Source organism: Oryzias melastigma, linkage group LG18 (assembly GCF_002922805.2).
Source record: "Oryzias melastigma strain HK-1 linkage group LG18, ASM292280v2, whole genome shotgun sequence".
Classification (NCBI taxonomy): domain Eukaryota; kingdom Metazoa; phylum Chordata; class Actinopteri; order Beloniformes; family Adrianichthyidae; genus Oryzias; species Oryzias melastigma.
In genome coordinates this window covers 21,393,520-21,414,138 of record NC_050529.1, presented here as the reverse complement: position 1 = coordinate 21,414,138, position 20,619 = coordinate 21,393,520, and the positions used below count along the sequence as shown (strand labels likewise).

Genomic DNA, 20,619 nt, shown 5'->3' with positions numbered 1-20,619 from the left:
CAAAATTATACAAGTTTGAAATAATCGTAAGATAACATCGGACCGTTAATAACAGTAAAATAAAATAATCTGGAGGGCCGGATATGATTACCCAGAGGGCCGGATCCGGCCCCCTGCAGGTGCAGACAGCAGGTGTCTGGTATTATCATGGAGCTTCTTCACCAGCAGAGGGCAGTGACGGTCTAGAGAAGATTCTGCTGCACTGAAGTGTTTTATAAAATCAGAGATATTGTTTTTATTCAGGTTTATTAAAAGTTATCAGCTGAAGACGTGTCTGTCCTGGTTTCGCTCACTGATCTCTGTCCTGCAGAGCTCTACAGCATCTGCCTCTCTCGGGCCAGAGAGAAATGGAGGACGACGGCGGCCCCAAGCACAGACCCAGAACCTGAAGGTACAGACGGAACAGAATCTCACATCCAGCACTTTACATTTATGACTAATGTTTCTTCCTGTTGTGTTTTACCTAATCCCCCCCCCCCCTGGGATTAATAAAGTATAATTGATTGATTGATTGATTGATTGTTTCTTCTAGACGCTTTGGGTTCTTCAGACCGGGAGTCCAGCCTGGAGCTGATCAAACTGGACATCTCCAGGACTTTCCCCCAGCTGTGCATCTTCCAGCAGGTATGGCAGAGAGCGTCACACTGAAACACTTGTGGTCCAGAAGAGACCAACTCTCAGTTGGAAAGTTCAGCTGCAGGAATGTTCAGCCTGGAAAACAACGATGATGATTATTGTCTTCGTCTTTCCTTTGTTGGTTTTTAGGGCGGGCCCTACCATGACGTGCTGCACAGCATTCTGGGAGCCTACACGTGTTACCGTCCAGACGTGGGCTACGTAAGTCTCCGCTCAAACCTGAAAAACTGGATGTCACCATCGTTCAGTCAGAACCTCAGGGCTGATCAGCTTCTCTGTACAATGGTGACCTGCTTCGCAGCTTCTCACCCTCGTTCTTAATGCTGGTTTAAGGTAAAAGGCCGACTCCCCCACAAAAAAAAAAAAACTTTCTATAATTATGATTATAATACATGTACAGAGGTTTCTGAAAGTGAGGGGGCATTTTCTGTGGTTTCTCTATGACACCATTACCACAGCTGACGAAGAGGAGAAGGGCTCGGAAAAAAACCAGCAGAGCAAAGTTTAAAATCCACTCCCATCATCTTTTAATATATCACCAAAAATATCAGTTCATATGTGAACTGAAGTAACATCCCATCCTAACCCATAGAGTTCAGTACGATGTGGGTCCACCTGCTGCACCGATTACAGCCTCAGCTCTTCTAGGAAGACTGTCCACAAGGTTGAGGAGTGTGTTTATAGGAATTTTGGACCATTCTTCACTGGAACTCCTGAAAAACAAGCCCACACCATCATTCCTCCTCCACCAAATTCCACACTCAGCATGATTCTGATCATTTGGATGGGTGAGCCAGTACTTTTGGTAATATAGTGATTTTTTTTTCCTTTTTTAGCCCAAAAAAATGTTATTTTCTTGGACATAGTTTCTGCAGAGCAGCAGGAGTTCATTAGAAATACACCTGAGTTGTGGGCGGGGTTGTTGGCTGCTGAGTAACCCTGCCCCCCTTCCCATCACCCATGACTGAGAGCTTTCTGTTCACACTGTCTTCCCCTCACACCCCCAACCTAACATTGAAATGGTGAACAATATCAGAACTATCCACTCATACCGTTTAGAGCTCAAACGATGAGAATAAAGACGTTCATGGATCTATTTGTCCATCAGAAGGGAGACTTTGACCCACATGTGCATTCAAATACCATCTTTTTCCAACAGAATGTTGTCATTTCCTCTGGATTAACAGTGATTTGGATCAAGAAAAACTCAGAAGTTCAATTTTAAGCTTCATTATATTTATATATGTCCTTCATCATCAGATAAAAGCCACAACACCATGTTAAAAACACCGAAAAAATCTCTCTTTTTTTTTTATTTATTAGAGTGGGTCTTTAACTTTTCCTGTCCGTTGCATTTGTAGGATTTCTGAAGTTAAAAAGCTTTTGATGAAATCCACTCTCTGATCCTCCCTCTGTTTTTAACCCTAGAACACTTTCACTATAAAACGTTACACCATCACTTTTGTAGAGTCATTTTTACCTGATATAATACACCCAGTAAACAGTATTTGTCATAAAAAACATAGATCAAAATATGTCAACACATGATAAATTAGAGTAGTTTTCTTTTATTTTCAACTGTGGTTTATGTAAGAAAATTGAAAACAGGAAGATCCTAAAAACATGCTTGAAAATGACAGAAAAATGAGGAATTTCAGATAAAAAAATTCATTGAAAAAAACTAATAATACTGGAGTCTTTGTCTTTGGTCCACCTATTCCTGAGACAAGTGAGACTTAGGGACACATGACACTCAGAAAAATACAATATATTGGAAATCATGAAAATACTTTAGCTCAGGTGAAATTCACCTGGAGATGATGCTTCAGGGTTAATCTTCTACTTTCTAGTATTTTCCTTTTTTTTCATTTTGTTGCTTCAAAAAACCATAAAATCTTTGTCTACCGTTTTATTTGAAGGATTTCAGAGGAATTTGTCTTGAAAACTTCCATCTTTTCTTTTTTAGCCGACAATGAAAATGAGTGAAAAATCAGAATCTGAATCCTTTTTATTGTCATTGTTGCACAAGGAGCTTGTGATATAACAAGTGCTCTCCAGACAATTAACAAAAAATATATAAATATATACGTTTAAAATAAAGAAGAAAATTGAAGGGACAACCAAAGGATATATTTACATGTATTGCTGATAGGAAAAAAGGTAAAATAATAACATTATTGCACTTCCATGCCTCTGAGCTGCTGGATATTGCATTTTTTATTGATAAGTAGCAACATTTGAATGAAAATAATATGTAAGATGATGTCACAGTGGATTATTATGGGTTAAAAAAATGCAGGAAAACTGTAGCTGGAGAGCCTGTTCAGACACCTTTGACCTCAGGAGTTCCTCATCTTAGCATTTACAGAACAGACACGTTGAGTCTCTGAAGGAGATCACTTTTTATTCAACCACTCCTAATAGAAAAACAGTTAAAATGGCTGAAAAGATCACAAAAATAGTAGAAAAGTAATAATTTACTGTATTCTACACCAGTTCTGTTACTTCTACTCAGAAGAAAATCCACCTGTATTCTACTAAACAAGTTGTTTACACCAAAGCGAAGTGTTGTGGTGCAAAATGCTTTCTGGCTTCACTCTCACTGTGACTTCATGCCGTGTTTTAGAGGCTGCGGTTGCAGCGCTGCTCCTCCATGCAACCTCCATGTGGTTGTTTGTACAAAGTTAAAAGATGAGTGTGACTTCCTGTGCTGACCCCAACCCTCCACTCACATGCAGACTCGTCTGCCCGTAAACGCCGTTCCTGATCGTCAGCAGGCATTGACTCACACTCACAAATGGCTCAGTGCGTTTCTGTTCCACCAAAGGACACTTCTCTGTTTCTGTGCGCAGGTGCAGGGAATGTCGTTCATCGCCGCGGTGCTCATCCTGAACCTGGACACGGCCGACGCCTTCATAGCTTTTGCCAACCTGCTGAACAAGCCCTGTCAGATGGCCTTCTTCAGAGTGGACCACAGCCTTGTCAGTGTTCAGTCTCACCCCTCCCACCCTCACACTAACGTGTGAACACTTCACAGCTTTCTGTGGAGTTAGTCAATTTCATTGGTACTATTTATAGAGAAAGGTTGAGAACAAAAAAAAGTGATCATCAGACAGGAAACTCTGAGACTTTTTAGACTAAAACGTCTCTTTAAGAAGAGTGTTTTAATCAGACCGACATCTCTTCAAAATAAAAGCGTTCACCTAAACACAAACAACAATGCTACAATGAAAATTCAGTTTTTGTAAACACAATCAACTCAGTTTTCTGGTGGTGACTCGACACTACAGTAAACGTGATGCTTGTGGTCTGTCGGTCCTGCTAAAGCAGGGGGTGTCAAACTCAATCCCACGTGGAGCCAAAACAAGACTTAGGTCGCGGGCCAAACAGGATAAACATTTATTAAACACTATGAAACTACATTTATAAAACTTAAAAACTGTAACTTTTTAACTTATAATGAACTAAATATGTAGGATTGCGTGCAATAATACTTGTGTGAATGCTGTAAGCTGAATTTGGCCACTGAAAATGCAAATGCTGATAGCTGAAGATGCTGAAATTGATAGAAATTGATAGGCTGAAATCACTGAAGCTGATAACTGAAAATGCTGAAGCTGATAGCCAGCTAAAATATTAGCTAAATACCAAATTAGCCTAAAAAACTGAAGAAAAAAAATCTTATGTTAGCCAAAACAGGTAGTGTGTTGCTGAAAAAATACCTAAATTTCAAAATATCCCAAAAAACTTTAAAAAAAAATTCCTAAATTAGCCAAAACAGCTAGCATGAAGCTGAAATATTAGCTAAACTCCAAAATAGCCTAAAAATTTCTAAGTAAAGGCCAAAATAGTCCAAAAAGCTAGTAGAATGCTTTAAACCTTTAAAACTAACTTTTTAACATAACTATGAATAATAAAAAGGCAGGAATATTATTCCAGAATAAATCAACTTAAACCTTAAATAACTTTTAATATTTTACTCTCCATAAAAATATATTTTGTCAAAATTATACGAATTAGAAAATAGCGCTAGATAACATCGGACCATTAATAACCACAAAATAAAATGATCTGGAGCCCCGGGCCTTGACTTTGATACGTGTGCTAGAGTGTTAAAATGAGTCAGAGCTGCTGGGTTTGAGACCACCTTCTCTCCTCTCTGCAGATGTTGACGTACTTTGCAGCATTTGAAGTGTTCTTTGAAGAAAATCTACCAAAGCTCTTTGCACATTTCAAGAAGAACAACTTGACCCCTGATATTTATTTAATCGACTGGTGAGTCTGCTTTTGTTTTCCTCTCTCTTTCATATCGCCTCTCTCTGTCTGGTGAAGGGAACTCGGGAAAGCTACCGCTGGGTTAGTGACGGTGACTTAAAGGCTGCAGGTTTTCTGAGTTTCTTAGAAAACAGGATGATGGTGGTTCAGGTTCTTCCTGTGTACACTTCACTGCATTTATCAGCTGATAGTAAAATGTTCTCCTAGATAGCGTTCACTTTTGGAATTTAATCAGATAAATCTCCTGTGGCACCATGTTTTTGAAAACCTAACATATTGGGGAGAAACTTTTGGTGTTGACCGTAGAGCGTTAGAGCAGCGGGAATATGTTAATGTTGGTTCATCTAAATGTCAAAAACAAAAACAAATCTTCTCCTTGTTAAATTTTATTCTGAAAATCTCAGGTTTGGTTTCTACTCGCTGAGCCTTTTGTGCCTTAATGTGGACATTTTAACCTTTTTTTGTTTTTTTATGTCAAAATTGAAAATTCGTTGCTGACATTTTTAGATCATTCGGGCATTTTTGTGAGATTGTCAAAAATTGAACTTTTCCCCCAAAACTGTTCAATTAGTTTTCAAAGGTTTGTTTGACTGTATTATGTTTTGGTGATGGTTCTTTAGAACATGCTCCTCTGTCAAGCTCCTGCTAGTTTTCTAAGCCCTTCCTCAGTTTCCCATAAAGAAGTTTTTTACCCAGAAAATGAGTAAATTTGCATGACGCATTCCTCTGCTTTTACCGTTAATCCTTAAAATCAAAGCCTCCCTTTGGAAGCTGGCAACTATCTTGGAGCGAATTACGACTCGACTTGGAGGAAACGACAATAATTGACCTGATCAGTGATTATTCCGCCATAAAGCAGCACCTCAGCAGGCAGACAGAAGGTGTGTCTGCCTGCCTGAGGAACTCAGGAACTAACAAGTCAAAGGCACACTCCCTCGGCCGAACCAAAACAATCCGCTGAAGGTGTGATAAACAGAGCCCATTGTCATGGAAACCTACATTCCTCCCCTCTCCATGATCCTTTCTCTAGATTCAATGCTTTGGTGACTCTCTTTCTTGGCCCTCGCAACTGTGCAATAGATGAAGTGATGACCACGGTCGCCGCCATACAGAACGTGTGGGAGTCCATTTGTGTGGACCTTTTCGTCTATGTTAAATCAGTGTGCTTCTATCTTTTTGCCTGTACTTCAATCTATGCTGTTCTACTGCAACACAGATCTGCTTCGATAATGGAAGCAGATAAAAGCATGAAGGTGTTTTGTTATACCAATAAAAACACATAAGAGTATCTCCAAAGTGCAGATTAGACACACCATCAGACATTTACCCAGAGTTCATTGCTGTTTTGGGTACCGCATGACCCCATCAGGTCTGATCTACCTGCTTCATCCGTGAACATCCTGACCCTTCTGCTGCAGCTGTGAGGTTTTTCGTTTCTGGAAATATTTCTCAGCATTGACTCAACAGTTTGAGATTAAAGTGTGTCACAGCGTCAGCTTTTTCTGTCACACCTCAAACCTTCACTGTCAGACAATTTTCTCACGGACTGGCCTGTGCGAGACTGAGTTTAGCTTCCGGTTCTTTTTTGTTTGTTTTTTAGCTTCTTTTATCCAGCTTCTTCTAGTTTTCCTTTCCCTCAGTAAAATATTTGCACTTATTTAAACTTTATTTGTGTATAGATTTCATGTAGGAACCATGAATGTGATCTAGATTTTCCATTAACCCGTTATTGTAGAAGTAGAAACTAAAAAATCAAACCCAACTACAGCCTTTTCGAAGGATAAATACAAAAAAAACAAATTTGTTACTAAAACTGTTATTTAACAATAACACAAATCCACCGTGTGAACAACTTTATCATCCTCATAACATATTCTGTATTATTATTATATGGTTTGTGGGAACAACTGCCACAATAAACCAATATTAGTTGTAAAGACTCCTGGTTTTTGTCTGTTAAATACAACTGTCTTTTATTTTGAAATTGGAGGCTCTTCTTCTGTTTCCTCTCTGGATCTTTTCTGCCAAAAGAAACCTATCTGACTCCGTCTTCTCGATCTCCTTTGTCCTCCAGGATCTTCACGCTGTACAGTAAGTCGCTGCCTCTGGACCTGGCCTGCCGGGTGTGGGACGTGTTCTGCCGGGACGGCGAGGAGTTCCTGTTCCGCACGGCGCTGGGCGTGCTGCGCCTCTACCAGGATGTGCTGACCTGCATGGACTTCATCCACATGGCTCAGTTCCTCACCCGGCTGCCGGACCTCATCCCTGCAGAGGAGCTCTTCCAGCACATCGCTGCGGTGCACATGAGCAGCCGCAACAGGAAGTGGGCGCAGGTGCTAAACGCTGGATCCTCCCCTTTTTTGTTTGCTTGCCTGTTTTAGTAAAAGAATCCGTCAACCAATTTTTATCCAAAAGCTCAATTGAAAATGTAAATAGAACAAACATCTTTGGTGAAAAAAAAAAGTCACAACTCCTGAAGTGCTTGACTGTTAAGCATGTTGAAAGACTGCAATGTTCAGAGGTGACAGTTCTGGTTGACACCCACAAACCCTGAGCCGCTCAGGCTTCTGCATCAGACGGCTCCAGAGCTCAGATTTCTGAGGAGCGCCGCGCCGCCGCTACAGATCACCGTGCAACCCCCAACACTGAGCACATGATAGGTTCATTCCTCTAAAGCAGGGGGTCGAACTCAATCACACAAGGGACCAAAACACACCTTAGGTCGCGGGCCATACAGGATAAACATTTATAGAACACTCTAAAACTACATGTTTAAAACTTTAAAACAGTAACTTTTTAACATAATCATGAACTAGATATATAGCATTACCTGTGATAATGCTAGTGTGAATGCTGTTTGCTAAACTTAGCAGCTGAAGATGCTAGTGCTGATAGCTGAACTTACTGAAGCTAATAGCTGAAATCAATGAAGCTGATAGCTGAAATCAATGAAGCTGATAGCCAGCTAAAATATTAGCTAAAAGCCAAATTAGCCAAAAAGAAAAACAACAACAAAAAATCTTGGGTTTGCCGAAAAAGCTAGTGTGTAACTGAAAAGAATAGCTAAACTTCAAAATATCCTTAAAAACTGAAAAAAGCCTAAATTAGCCATTACAGCTAGCATGTAAATATTAGCCTAACTGCAAAACAGCCTAAAAAAGCTTAAAAAGAAACGTCTAAATTAGCCAAAACAGCTAGCATGTAGCTGAAATATTAGCTAAACTAAATAAAAATGAATTTAAAAACTAAACTAAAAAATCTTATTAAATGCCAAAATAGTTCAAAAAGTTAGCAGAAAGTCATTTTTTATACTTTAAAACTGTAACCTTTTAACATAATTATGCATAATAAAAAGGCAGGAATATTATTCCATAATAAATGTACTTAAACATTAAAATTTCAATTTTACTCTCCATAAAAATACATTTTGTCCAAATTATACAAGTTAGAAATGACCGCAACATGACATCGGGCCATTAATGAGAATAAAATAAAATTACCTGGAGGGCCGGATCCGGCCCCTGGGCCATCACAGTGAGCCCATAGTGAGAAAATATTCATGCACATTTTTTCCTATGGGCATGCTGCGGGCAGAGACAGACTTGCCATTAGCCAAAGATAGGCAATTGCCTGGCGCCCCCCAAACATCTGAACCTTGAGCTCAACACTTACTAAAGTGTCAAAAAAATGTTATCCCATCATTATTTAACTTTGCCATAAAAAACACCCCAAATTACTGAAATGGCATAAGACTTATCATGTCAAAGTGTTCAATCCTGCACTTGCCTAGCTGATGCTGAAGTAGTTCCAGTACTTTTATATTACTCCTACTTTCTGTGGACTTTTCTTTTTTTTAGCCAAGTTCTAATGACCACCATTTAAAATTTAGGATACAACAATACCAAGAGTGAAACTGAACCGATACGGTACCGACTGTCCTGGGGGGGGGGCTGGTTTGTGCATGGCGCTGGGTCTGCATCAAAGCGTGGATTTATTTCATGAAATGTATCAACAGGATGACTGTAACTTGTGCCTCTCTCCATCCTCCCAGGTCCTGCAGGTGTTGACGGAGCAGAAGAGATCAGGAGCCAGACAGTCCGGAGCCGAAGCCCTTAGCTGAGGAACGACCCCCCCCCCTCACCTTTCAGGAAAGCCCGCCATGCTGGACAGACCTGAACCAGACCCCCCCTTCCCCTTCTGCTGGGAGACAAAAGCAGCTGCTCGGACTAGAACCAGCACTCAGGTGAAGGTCTGGCAGCGCCAATGGAATTTGAGGCCTTACTGACCCCCCCCCGCCCCCACCCTGTAACCCCACCTTTGAATGGAAGGTGAAGCTGGGAACGATGAAGAACGTAACGACCCTCATTCACCAGATCTGATCTGAGCGGGTCGGCTTCAACCGCAGGAAACGATGTGGGTCGCTGCACCACCCCACCACCCGTTCTCCTCCCTTCTTTTCATAGGAACTCGTGATGACGGAGAAGCGTCCTCCTCAAGCTTCAGCCTGCGATTCTTAGGTTCTTGAACACGAACTTCCCGTTTCCTCTAGAGGGTTTGAACTAACCTGATTTCTCTGAGTGAAGTTCACGTTTTAAAACTCATTCATCAAATATGGAGGAAACCTTTTTAAAAGTCTCTCAACTTCAAAATATGTTTGTTCAGCAGCACATGGATTATTATTATTTTTAAATGTTTTGGTGTTGTGAACGTCTGTCATCTAATTATTTAATATTTATCAAAGTCTGGAGGAGGCAGACAGTTGGAGGTTCTGGTTCTCCTCGGGGTGTGAAGGTAAAAGAAGTGACCTCCTTTTTATTTGCTTCTTTGCTTGATTGCACTTTGTAGACGCTCGTCTCTGCAAAACTAAAAAGTTCCTTCAAACTTCAGTGTCCCAAAAGCGAGTAGAAATCAGTTTGGAGACGGTTGCTGGTTCTCGCCATCACCTCGCATCTTTAATGAAGCGTTTTCAGCTGGAGGGTGTCAGGCTGGTGACCTGCAGTACAAACCTGGTCGCCTGCAGACTCCGCGGCTGAACGTGGAATGTTTGTTCGCCTCTCGTCCTCTCCTCTCAGTCTTTTATTTCCTTTCCATCAGGGTGAATCTGCAGGAACAAGTGAAGTTTGTGTCTTGGCAGTTTTCCAGAGCGAGCAGCAGACTGAGCACCCCCTCCCCTAAACTCCTCCGCTGCGGTTCCTCGCCGCAGAGCTGCAATAAGAGCGTTTTGCACAAAGCCGTGTCTCGCATCGCTTCACCTCATGGCTGGTGGTTTGGAGCGGGTTGTTGGCTTTCCATCTCCTGTCTTTTCCTTTAGTGATTGTTGTGCTGAAGTTGCTCTGTCAGTGTGTGTGCGGTTAATTTAGGTTTTCACAGAGATGTCAGTTACTGTTACACCAAAAGACGGGCTGGTGATGAAGGAGCAGCTCCAAACTTTTATCGCTGATTTTCTGGATGTTTTGATTTCCAATTGTCTGCCTGTTTGATTGTTCAGAGACCCGGGAGCTGTGGAGGGCGGAGAGAGGGTCCTCATGCAATTTGATCTCACTTGAAATGTGTACATATATGATAGTTTTAATAAAATTAAATGCTGTACATATTTAACCTGGAGTTGTTTGACCTTTTTTTATTTATATACATATATGTATGTGTTTGTATGTGTATATATACAGTATATGGATGTGTATATTGTGTCTGTGTGTGTGTGTGTGTGTATATATATAATATATATATATATGTGTATATTTGTATATGTGTGTGTATATATATATATATATGTGTGTGTATGTATGTGTGTGTGTATATATATATATATATATATATATATACATACAGCTATATACACACATTTTAAAACTGGGGATTTAAAACTTAAAAAAGTTGATCAAAATTGTTCTTTAAAAACTTAACTTTTTAAATATAAATACAAATAGGAAAGAAGATTATTCCAGAATAAATCTACCAAAACCTTAAATAACTTTTAATATATATAATGAGAAAAATCGGCTTTTGCCTCTTTCCCCTTTCAGAATCTGCTGGAATCACGTAGATCATGTTAACAATTTTAAAAATTACAGTAAACACTGGAGCTCCGATATTAAAGGGTTGAATAAATTACCCTTGTGGGATCAATAAAATTCTATTTTATTGTGTTACGTTCTTAAATTTAGAAGCAAAGTTCATATTCCTTCTAAAAAAGCCACACAGAAGACGTCTAAAACTTCTACCAACCCAGGAGTCTGAAACACGAGGAGTGATTCTAGATCGGGCTGCCACAAACGATTATTTTAATAGTCGACATAGTCGTGAGTGACTAATCGTGGCAGGCCTAGCTCCAGAACTAAAGACAAAACCAAACATTTGAGACTTAAAAAGCTGAGTTTGTACAGATGGACTTCCGAGTGTAAGGCGGGTTTAGAAAATGGACGGATCTTTGACTCTTTGGTCTCAATCTAAACAGGGTTTTTCCTTCTCATAAATAGAAACTATTTCTTTTCCATTCCAGACTGTCACCACATGAAAGCCCAGTTGGTGTGCCACCCATACATTCACAGTAGACCGGGGGGCCCCCCCACAGGAAACTTTCTAGAGCTGCCACTGCTCACCAGGAAGTGCTCTGACGCTAATTTATGATTTATTTCAACCTGATTCACAGAAGAAGAGCCAGACCTGCCACAAAAATCTTTATTCATCTCCAGTGATGCCGCAATTCTCAGTTTAAAACGGAACAGTTCGTGACACCGTTGAACAGAACTGTGGTGAAAGTGAGATGTTTATGTTGAAAGTGTCAAACACAAGCTGTGCTAAATTCATTATCATTTTTGTTGGGTTTCTCCACTGTCATTTACTTATTAGCACATTTACAGCTAAGATTTTTACGAGTTTTTAGTTTATTGTAATGTATACATATTAAACTGAAACAAAACTCTAACCCAAAAATAAAAGTTTGAACTGCATAGAGGAGAAAGTTATTAGTTGCATCTTAGTTGCAATTTAACATTTTTTATCCTCTCTAAACCAGTTCATCACATCTTCATTAATCTCATTAAATTTTTTTGAACATTTATTGCACAAAAAGAGACTCTTTAGAGCACATATGTCGAAGGTCAAGGCCCGGGGGCCGGATCCGGCCCTCTTGGTAATTCTATCCGGCCCTCCAGATCATTTTATTTTATTATTGTCAATGCCCCGATGTTATCTTGCGCTCATTTCTAACTTGTATAGTTTTAACAACATACATTTTTATGTAGAGTAAAAATATTGAAAGTTATTTAAGGTTTAAATTGATTTATTCTGGAATAATATTCCTGACTTTTTATTATTCATAATTATGTTAAAAAGTAACAGTTTTAAAGTTTTAAAAATTGTCAATTTCCTAGCTTTTTGAAATAGTTTGGCATTAATAAAAAATTTTTTAGGCTATTTTGGAGTTCATCTAATATTTCAGCAACATGCTAGCTGTTTTGACTTATCTAAGATATATATTTTTTTGTTTTGTTTTTTAAGCAAATTTGACATTTATTTAATATTTTGATAGTTTAATTAATAGCTTCAGCGTTTTTAGCTTTTAATTTCAGCATTTTCAGCAGCCAAATTCAGCTTACAGCATTCACACTTGCATAATCACAGGTAATGCTATATATCTAGTCATAATTAATAATTAAATAATAATTAAAAAGTTACAGTTTTAAAGTTTTTAAATGTAGTTTTAGAGTGTTCAATAGATGTTTATCCTGTACTTCCAGTGACCTAAGGTGTGTTTTGGATCATGTGATTGAGTTTGACACTCCTGCTTCAGAGAGTTTCTATCACATTTGATTAAATGTTTAAACAAGTGATATGTTTAAAAATATTTATTTCTTTCAACTTCCACAAAAATTGGCCAACAATTTTGATCATTCTTTAAGTGCCACTCTGATCCTGTTTTGATTTACTGTGAAATTTTTCCCAGTGATCTTTTAATTATGATTACTGAAAGCTGTTTTGAGCTGTAATCAATAATCCTGTTGTTTTCTAGGACATGGTTTCAGCAGAATCGCTGGAGTTCATTAGAAATTCACCTCTGAGTGATGGGCAAAGCCTTCCCCCATTGCCCCTCATCCATGTGGTTACATGGTCTCCAGCTATCTTACAGCTCCTCAAACCCCCAATCTAATATCAGAGGTGCAACAACAATGGTGACCAACATTAGAGCTATCCAGTCATATGGTTCTGATCCAGATTCCAGCTCAGACGAGAAAAACAAAGACGTTCATGGATCTTTTTGTTTGTAGCACCCATGTAAGAATATTTTTTTTATATATATCAGAAAAATGCCACAAAACCATGTTAAAAACACAAATTTCATTGTGTATCTATGGGAGTGTTTTAAAAGAAACTGTCACACTTTATTAATATTGACATTTAGCTACACATAGACCTTTCAATTAAAATAATTTTATATGTATTTAATGGATAAAGTGAGAAAAAACATTTAGTTTGCCAACCACAACTGAAAATATCTGTCTCAGCAGCTCTGGATTCTGGTTATTCGTTGCGATGAAAGTTTAATTTTGAACTGAAACTGGTGGCATCACTGTGTCTCTTTGCTGCGTCTCATGCTGACAAACACAAGTTTAACACCAACCTCATGAATCCAAACCACTGACAGATCATTGATAAAATAACTCTGGGTTGAAATCAAATATGTGATCTTATCTCCAAGTCAAGTTTTCTTTCATGAACCCACAGACGTGTGTCATTCTTAAAACCTGGCAGACTGTAAACAAACAAACTAGCTTTATATTCTAAAACTGGAGTCAGCAAATATTTCTGTTTTAAAGATTGGGCGTACAGAAGGTCTCTGCACACACTATGGGTGGTTTAGAAGACTGAAATCAGGTAAGAGTATTAAATAAGTTATAGTTTTGATAAAAATAGAGCATTTTCAGGCTAAATAATGACAAAAACAGCAGCTGATGTTTAAAAACAGGTCGAGAGAAATACTTAAATGTATGGTTTGTCCTTTCAGCTTGTTTTAAACAGTATGATGTTGCAAAAGGCTGCAGAACTCCACCGCCGTGCATTTACCTTTGCTCTAACCACAGGTGCTTTTCCTCTCCACCTCTTCAGAGATGAGTGGAAACTTTGTCATCAGCAAAATCAGCCCCTTTCAAACCACAACCGACCTCCCTTTTTTTTAACTCTTCTGACACCTTCTGAGGATCAGAATAAATACAACCCCAACTCATCATCACCCCAGGAACCCCAACTAAAAACTAAGATCCACTGTGAGGAGCATCTTCTTCTCCTTCATCGTCTCCAGAGGAATCCCGTCGACATGAGGACCGCCGCCATCCTCCTGCTATGCATGCTGGGAGCTGCACTCTTCTGCACCATCTCCTGTGACAGTAAGTTCAAAAATAAAAAGATGGTTTTTGTTTTTCTTTTTTTTATTATTTGCTTAATATTTTATTTTATTTTATTTTCTTCAGGTTCCAGCGGTCCAGATTCCTGCTGCTTCAAATTCTTCCCAAGAAGGTTGGGTGTCTCAAAAATCCTCTCTTTCAGTCTGACTGATGATCGCTGCCCCAAACCTGGAGTCGTGTAAGCACAGCTGTCCTCACTTCTTTATAGCTTTAGTAGATCGTGAATCAGAAAAGGCACCACTAAAGCCTGAAATCTACTAAATGCTTCAACACTGAAATTAAAACTTATACTTTTATGTTTTTTGTTTGTTTCAGCTTAGTGACGAAAAGGAACATCAACGTCTGCGTGGATCGGAATGAAACCTGGGTTCAAGACCTCCTCCAAAAGTTGGTCTGAACGCTCCGTTTAGGGCTGGCTCGCTCCTCCTCACAGCTTCTACTTCTTCATCCAAACAACACAGACCTGTGCTTCTGATCTTTAAACTTATTTATGTTTTCTGTCTTTGTCCTTTATTTGTTTTTCATGAAAGCCATTCACTCTGTCAAAAAAATTAAAAAAATAAAATAAAAGCATTTTAAATCTCAGAGTTGTTTGTGTTATCATTTCTGTGGTTTGACCCGCAGCAGGAGTTAATGAAGAACACTTATCAGCAGCAGAGAAACCACAGCGTGTGAAGCGCTACAGATCCACTCCTCTGGTGTTTATTTTGACCCACATTAAAGCTAGAAGAGATTTGAAGTCCACTAATGACAATCCAGTCAATACTAAATCCAGTCAACTCAATGTAAGAAAAGACCAAGGAGATGATTGTTGACTTCAGAAGGGTTCCTCCCTCCTCCCCTACACTTTGGAGGGACTGCAAAGTAAGAGCTTCAGGTACCTGGACGTGCACATCTCTGACGACCTCACCTGGACCATCAACACTTCCTGTATGTGGTTGATCAAAAGTTACCACTACCAATGGCCTTCAGATTACACCAGAGCAGAAAAATGGGCCTGACGAAGGGACAGCAGGGAAATAAGTACTTCTAGTGAAGCAGGCTGAATCAGTCGACTGAAGTTCTGCAGCAGGACACACACCATGTCTGCAGGACATAAACAAACCTGTCCCTTAGTAGGAAGAACAAGGCACAGGAGAACAACCAGAAGCCAACACATCACACCCCCAACAGATAAGAAGATCCTGGGGTGAAGGCCATTAGTCAGGTGTTTAAAGTCCTGTCATGAGACACTGTGGAAGGAGGTCAACAATGATGGATGGGCAACCTAATCTTCGCACGTGGATCAGAACGATTCAGAGTGGTCGGGGGCAAATGATCTACTACCGACAACCCACACCAAATCCAGATGGCAAAAAGAAATAGACTGGCTGAGGGAGAGGCAGCTGCTGAAGAAACAGGAGGAAAAGGAGGGAATCAACCTGTTGCAAGAAAAGATCATGTTTAGGCTTTCAACACTGAGAGGAGCAGAAAACCTCCTAAGGAAACGCAGAGGGATGGAGCAAATGAGATCGTCCTATTTTACAGAAGCCTGCAAATTTGCAGAGTCTCTTCACAAAGGAAAGAGTGGAAGTCTCTTGGCATCAAAGGCCATCCTCGAAGAACATCTAAAAAGATCTTGTACAGATGACCAATGCCAGGAAGTGGTTTCATTCCCTCCCGACATGCCACCATTAAACACACCAGAATACGAGCTGGGGGCTAGTCCACCCAGGTGGATTGAAGTGGACAAAATTGTGCACAGAGCAAGGACACATCAGCTCCAGGCCCCAACGGAGTCAGGCTCCACAAAAATGCCCCATATGTCCTGCAGTTCCTTTGGAAACTGATGAAGGTCGTATGGAAAAAGAAAGATTCCAACATCCTGGTGGATGTGCCAAGGAAAACGACTCCTCAGAAACTGGATGGTTACACCACATCAACCTCCTGAACGTTGAGAGAAAAATCTTCTTCAGCGTGGTCTCTCACCGGCTGACAAGCTTTCTGCACAGAAACAACCTGATTAACACAACAATCCAGAAAGCAGGCTTCTCAGGCATCTCAGGATGTGTTGAACAAGTCAGCATCGTTTGGCAGCAGATTCGGCTTACCAAGAAAGAGGGAACAGATTTCTATGTGTTGTTCCTGGATCTTGCAGACACTTTTGGCTCAGTCCTCCACAATTTCCAGTAGACACCCTGCGTCTACATGAGAGTCCCACCAGCTCTTACAACCCTGGTCAAGGCCTACTTCCAGGATATCCAGCTCTGTGTGACGATGGCATAGTACACTGCAATGTGGCAAAATCTGGAAGTGGGAATCACGGCCGGCTGCACCAATATCTCCACTGGCATTCACCCTGGCTGGGCTTCTCAATGGGTGTTTGGCTTCTACCAGTTAGGGCCTACATGGATGACCTCACCACATTGAGTACAATCAAGGCTTGGACAGTACAACTGTTGACAAAGCTTAGAAGAACATTGAATTGGCTCGCATGAAGATCAAGCTGTGCAAGTCCAGAAGCATCTCGATTGTTAAGGGGAAGCTGACAAACTACCACTTTCACATTGGCGAGGAATCTATCCTAACAGTCTCTGAGAAACCTCTGAAGAGCCTAGGTCCATGGTATGATGCCTCCCTCATTAGATAAAGAGCAGGTGGAACAGCTAAAAAAAAACATAGCCAGTAGCCTAAAGAATATCGACAGAACCCTGCTTCCCGGTAAAGTGAAGCTCTGGTGCATGAAGTATGGACTACTCCCGCGTCTCCTCTGGCCCCTAACCCTCTATGAAGTGCCGCTGTCAAAGGCAGAAAACCTGGAGAGGCTGATCAATGCCTATGCCAGAAAGTCACCAGGTGCCTCAGCAGCATTAGGCTCTACGGCAGTGGGATTTTAGAACTACCCTTCTCCAGCTTGGTAGAGGAGTACGTAATAGTTCACTTTCGGCTTATCCCTTTCGGGGTCGCCACAGCATATCAGCACCCACTGTTTCGCATCAGTGATTTGGCAGAGTTTTTATGCCGGATGCCCTTCCTGACACAACCCTGTACTTGAGGGGCACAGGGACCCAGTTAGCCAGCAGCGTCAAGGGTCTTGCCTAAGGACCCAATCTGGGTGGGGATCAGTGGACAACCCTGGGAATCGAACCCAGGGCTCCTGCGTGCCAGCCCTTCACCTAGCCCACTGAGTAATAATGAGCCACTCAGCTGCCTTTGGTAGAGGAGTACAAGTGACTGAAATAAAGGTTGGAAATGACACTGCAAGAGACCTGTGTCCCACTTGTCGCCCAAACAGCCCCCATTCTGGCCACTGGGGAGGAAGTGGACCCCTATAGCAGAAAGCAGGCATCGCCATTTGGATCGAGATGACAGTGATTGGTCTGAGATGGTCTGAGTCACACTTCTAAACCATCTACCGTCATCAATCATGATTGAAGTTGTTCAGAGTCCTCACCCCTTCCACATAAAGAAAGAATTTGTCAATCAAACGTTTGAGGTGGGGCCAGTGGGCACCCCATGCTTATACTGAGGCCTCTAATGGACCAGTTTATAACATGAATAACTTGCAAAAGAGAAACTATATCATGAAACATAAAGAGTATGTTAAAAAGAGGTATCAGATCAAGAATGGTTATTCTCACAAATAGAATGAGTAAAAGCTGTTTATTGCTCAAAAGAAGTCTATGGGATTTTCGCTTTTTGGGACCATTAGTACTTCCTATTCATTAGTACTTCCATCACCAGTAGTACTTTCTATTTGGGACACTGTCCAGTGATTATGCAGTCTATACTCTGAATCTATACATCATTGAAACCACAAATCTCTGAATCCTTTATTATTTTTGAATCTCTGAATTCATGACTCCTTGAATCTTTGAACCCTTGATATCCTGAATCTTTGAATATATGAATCATTGAATCCATTAATCTCTGAATCCATGAATCCTTGAATCTATAAATCCTTGACACCATTCATTTAAGAAACTACGAATTTCTGAATGCATAAATCCTTGAATCTCTGAGTCCTCGAGATCATAAATCTCTGAATCTCTGATTCCATGAGTCCTTGAATCTCTGAATCCTTGACACTTTGAATGTCTGAATCAACAACTCTTTTATACCATGAAACTTTGAATCTCTGAATCCTTAAATCTCTGAATCCTTGAATCCATGAATCTTTGACTCTTGTTCTTGCTTTCCCAGCACTCAGCTGAGTTGAACAAACACAGTTCATCTCTTTCATTCTGAACCTTCTACAGTTTCTGTCAAACACTGACACACTCCATCAGAGGATACTGCTTTTCTAAAAAATGTATTCATGCTTTTCTACTAAATAATGAATATTAGCACAAAATAGTTATTTTAATATCGAAACCTTTTATTCAGCTTTGTGTGATGTGATCTTGAGTGGAGGCTGCAGAAACTTGTACTCTGTCCTCTCTGAGGTGTGAGTCAAAGCTTCGCTCTAACCACAGCTGCATTTCCTCTAGCTCTCAGTAGAAGAGAGTGGAAACTTCTGCTCCTTCTCTCTGTACCACCTCTGATATTAAAGCTTTCGACTCGTCGTTCCTCCAGAACCTGTGACTCCGTTCAAAGACCAGCTGTGAGGAGCTCCTTCACCTTCATCATCTCCAACATGAAGACTTCTGCCATTCTCCTGCTCTGCATGCTGGGAGCTGCAGTCTTCAGCACCGTCTTCTGCAGCAGTGAGTTCAGTGTGGAGCCAAACGCTTCACATTCTGACAGAGGAAAGATGTTTTAGTCCCTGCTGGTTTCTTTCAGGTGCAATCGGACCTGATAACTGCTGCTTCAGATTTTACCCCAAACAAATTCCAAGAGGAAAGATTCAGTCCTATTCTCTGGCTGATAATCGCTGCCCCCGGTCTGCGATCATGTAAGTGACTTTCTTCCAGTTTGTTTGTTCTAGCTTTCATCTACAAAGAACTAAAACGTGGCTCTTTTGGTTTCAGCTTGAAGACCATAAAGGGTTCAAAGGTCTGTGTGGATCCAAGCAAACCCTGGGTCAAGAACGTCAGACTGAGTGTGGATCAGAGATCTTTCTGAAGTTCTTCCAGTTTTCCTGCTTTTGTCTCACAGCTGTGTGATCTTTGCTTTTAGACTTTAATCCACGATTTAATCCCAGACCATGTGGATCATTATACTAGAGTAAACTGCAAATATTTCTTTCTGTCTGTTCATGTTGCTTTACATCTGTACATAATAAAAGTTTTGGTTCTGGTGCATTTGCCATTATTTTACGTCTTCCACAAAAAAAAAAAAAAAAAATCTCTTGTGATTTGAGGTAACTGTGTTTTATTTAAAAACACAAGATTGATTCAATTTAAGTTTTTTTTTTTTTACGCTCTGAGCTCAAACATTCTGATTTCCTGTCCAACAGAAAAACTCTTCAGTTACATAAACATCTATTGATGTTTTAGCATTATTATAATGTTTGTTCTATGTTTTATGGACAAATTTCACCACTTTTACCACAAACATTTATTTTCAGTGTTTAATTTTTATAAAAATTCAAAATTCATCAAATAAACGCACATTACGTTAGAACTCTAACAAAATAAAGTTAATTTTTACAGTCAAAAACATGCTTTAAATCTCTAAATAAATATCAAATGAAAATAATTTACCACTTAATGAACTCTGTGAAGGAAAACAGCTGAAATGAAAACTGCACACAAACCGCAGCAGCACAATATTAACAGGAAGTAAGTTAAAGATTTTAAAGCTTTTGTAAACTTAAATGTCATTAAAATTTCCACAACTCCTGTGTTTTTCTCTGAGTGCTTTTTATAGTTTGTTTTTACATAATTTTCCTCAAAATCTTACGTGGTTTCAGTCTTCAAGAAGTTCATGTACAGTTTATTACTCTTTTAAAAAGTTTGCAGTCTGAAAATGAAATACCTTTTTTGCGCGACCATGTTGATTTGTATAGGTGATCCAAAACAGATCTTTTTTTTCCCTATTTTTAAAATCTGGTTTTATCAAACCAATTTTCACTATTTAAAACATCCCCTTTGTCCCTTATTTCTTAATTATTTTCCAAAAGATCAAAAATGCGTATAAATAAAGTTTGAATAAACGTGAATAATAGCTAAATGTTGCGTTTAAACGTTTAACATTGACTGAGATGCTTTTCTTATTGAATCAAGTTAATTTTGCAGAAATCATTTAATACATTTATAAAACATTTTCGGGCATAAAAAAAGAAAAGTGTCACCTGGATTTAAAACCATGTAGTTTACTTGAAACTTGTATGAAAACTAAAACTATTGTGAACTAAATCTTTAGACTGTAGAGCTAAATTGGTGTA

General features: G+C 39.8%; 2 protein-coding genes across 3 annotated transcripts in view; both read left to right on the top strand.

Annotated features, from left to right (window-relative positions):
• tbc1d14 (TBC1 domain family, member 14) overlaps positions 1-10,515 on the top strand; it is a 46,103-nt gene extending 35,588 nt beyond the window's left edge. For both annotated transcript variants that reach the window (XM_024288684.2, XM_024288682.2), the window contains 7 exons: positions 311-391; positions 533-624; positions 766-837; positions 3,489-3,617; positions 4,802-4,911; positions 6,986-7,244; positions 8,963-10,515. In XM_024288684.2, coding sequence (XP_024144452.1) covers positions 311-391; positions 533-624; positions 766-837; positions 3,489-3,617; positions 4,802-4,911; positions 6,986-7,244; positions 8,963-9,031 — 812 coding nt within the window. In that variant the 3' untranslated portion in view covers positions 9,032-10,515. The remainder of the gene's footprint in view (positions 1-310; positions 392-532; positions 625-765; positions 838-3,488; positions 3,618-4,801; positions 4,912-6,985; positions 7,245-8,962) is intronic.
• Positions 10,516-18,787: 8,272 nt separating this feature from the next.
• LOC112156253 (C-C motif chemokine 7) lies at positions 18,788-19,577 on the top strand. Its single transcript, XM_024288480.2, has 3 exons — positions 18,788-18,997; positions 19,074-19,185; positions 19,262-19,577. Exons 1-3 carry the CDS (start codon positions 18,928-18,930, stop codon positions 19,353-19,355), a joined length of 276 nt encoding a protein of 91 aa, XP_024144248.1. The 5' UTR covers positions 18,788-18,927; the 3' UTR covers positions 19,356-19,577.
• The last annotated feature ends 1,042 nt before the right edge of the window (positions 19,578-20,619 follow it).

Coding starts and splice junctions, on each gene's coding strand:
- LOC112156253 (XM_024288480.2), top strand. CDS start 18,928: ATGAAGACTTCTGCCATTCTCCTGCTCTGCATGCTGGGAGCTGCAGTC. Junction 18,998..19,073: donor CAGCACCGTCTTCTGCAGCA/GTGAGTTCAGTG, acceptor GGTTTCTTTCAG/GTGCAATCGGACCTGATAAC. Junction 19,186..19,261: donor TGCCCCCGGTCTGCGATCAT/GTAAGTGACTTT, acceptor TTTTGGTTTCAG/CTTGAAGACCATAAAGGGTT.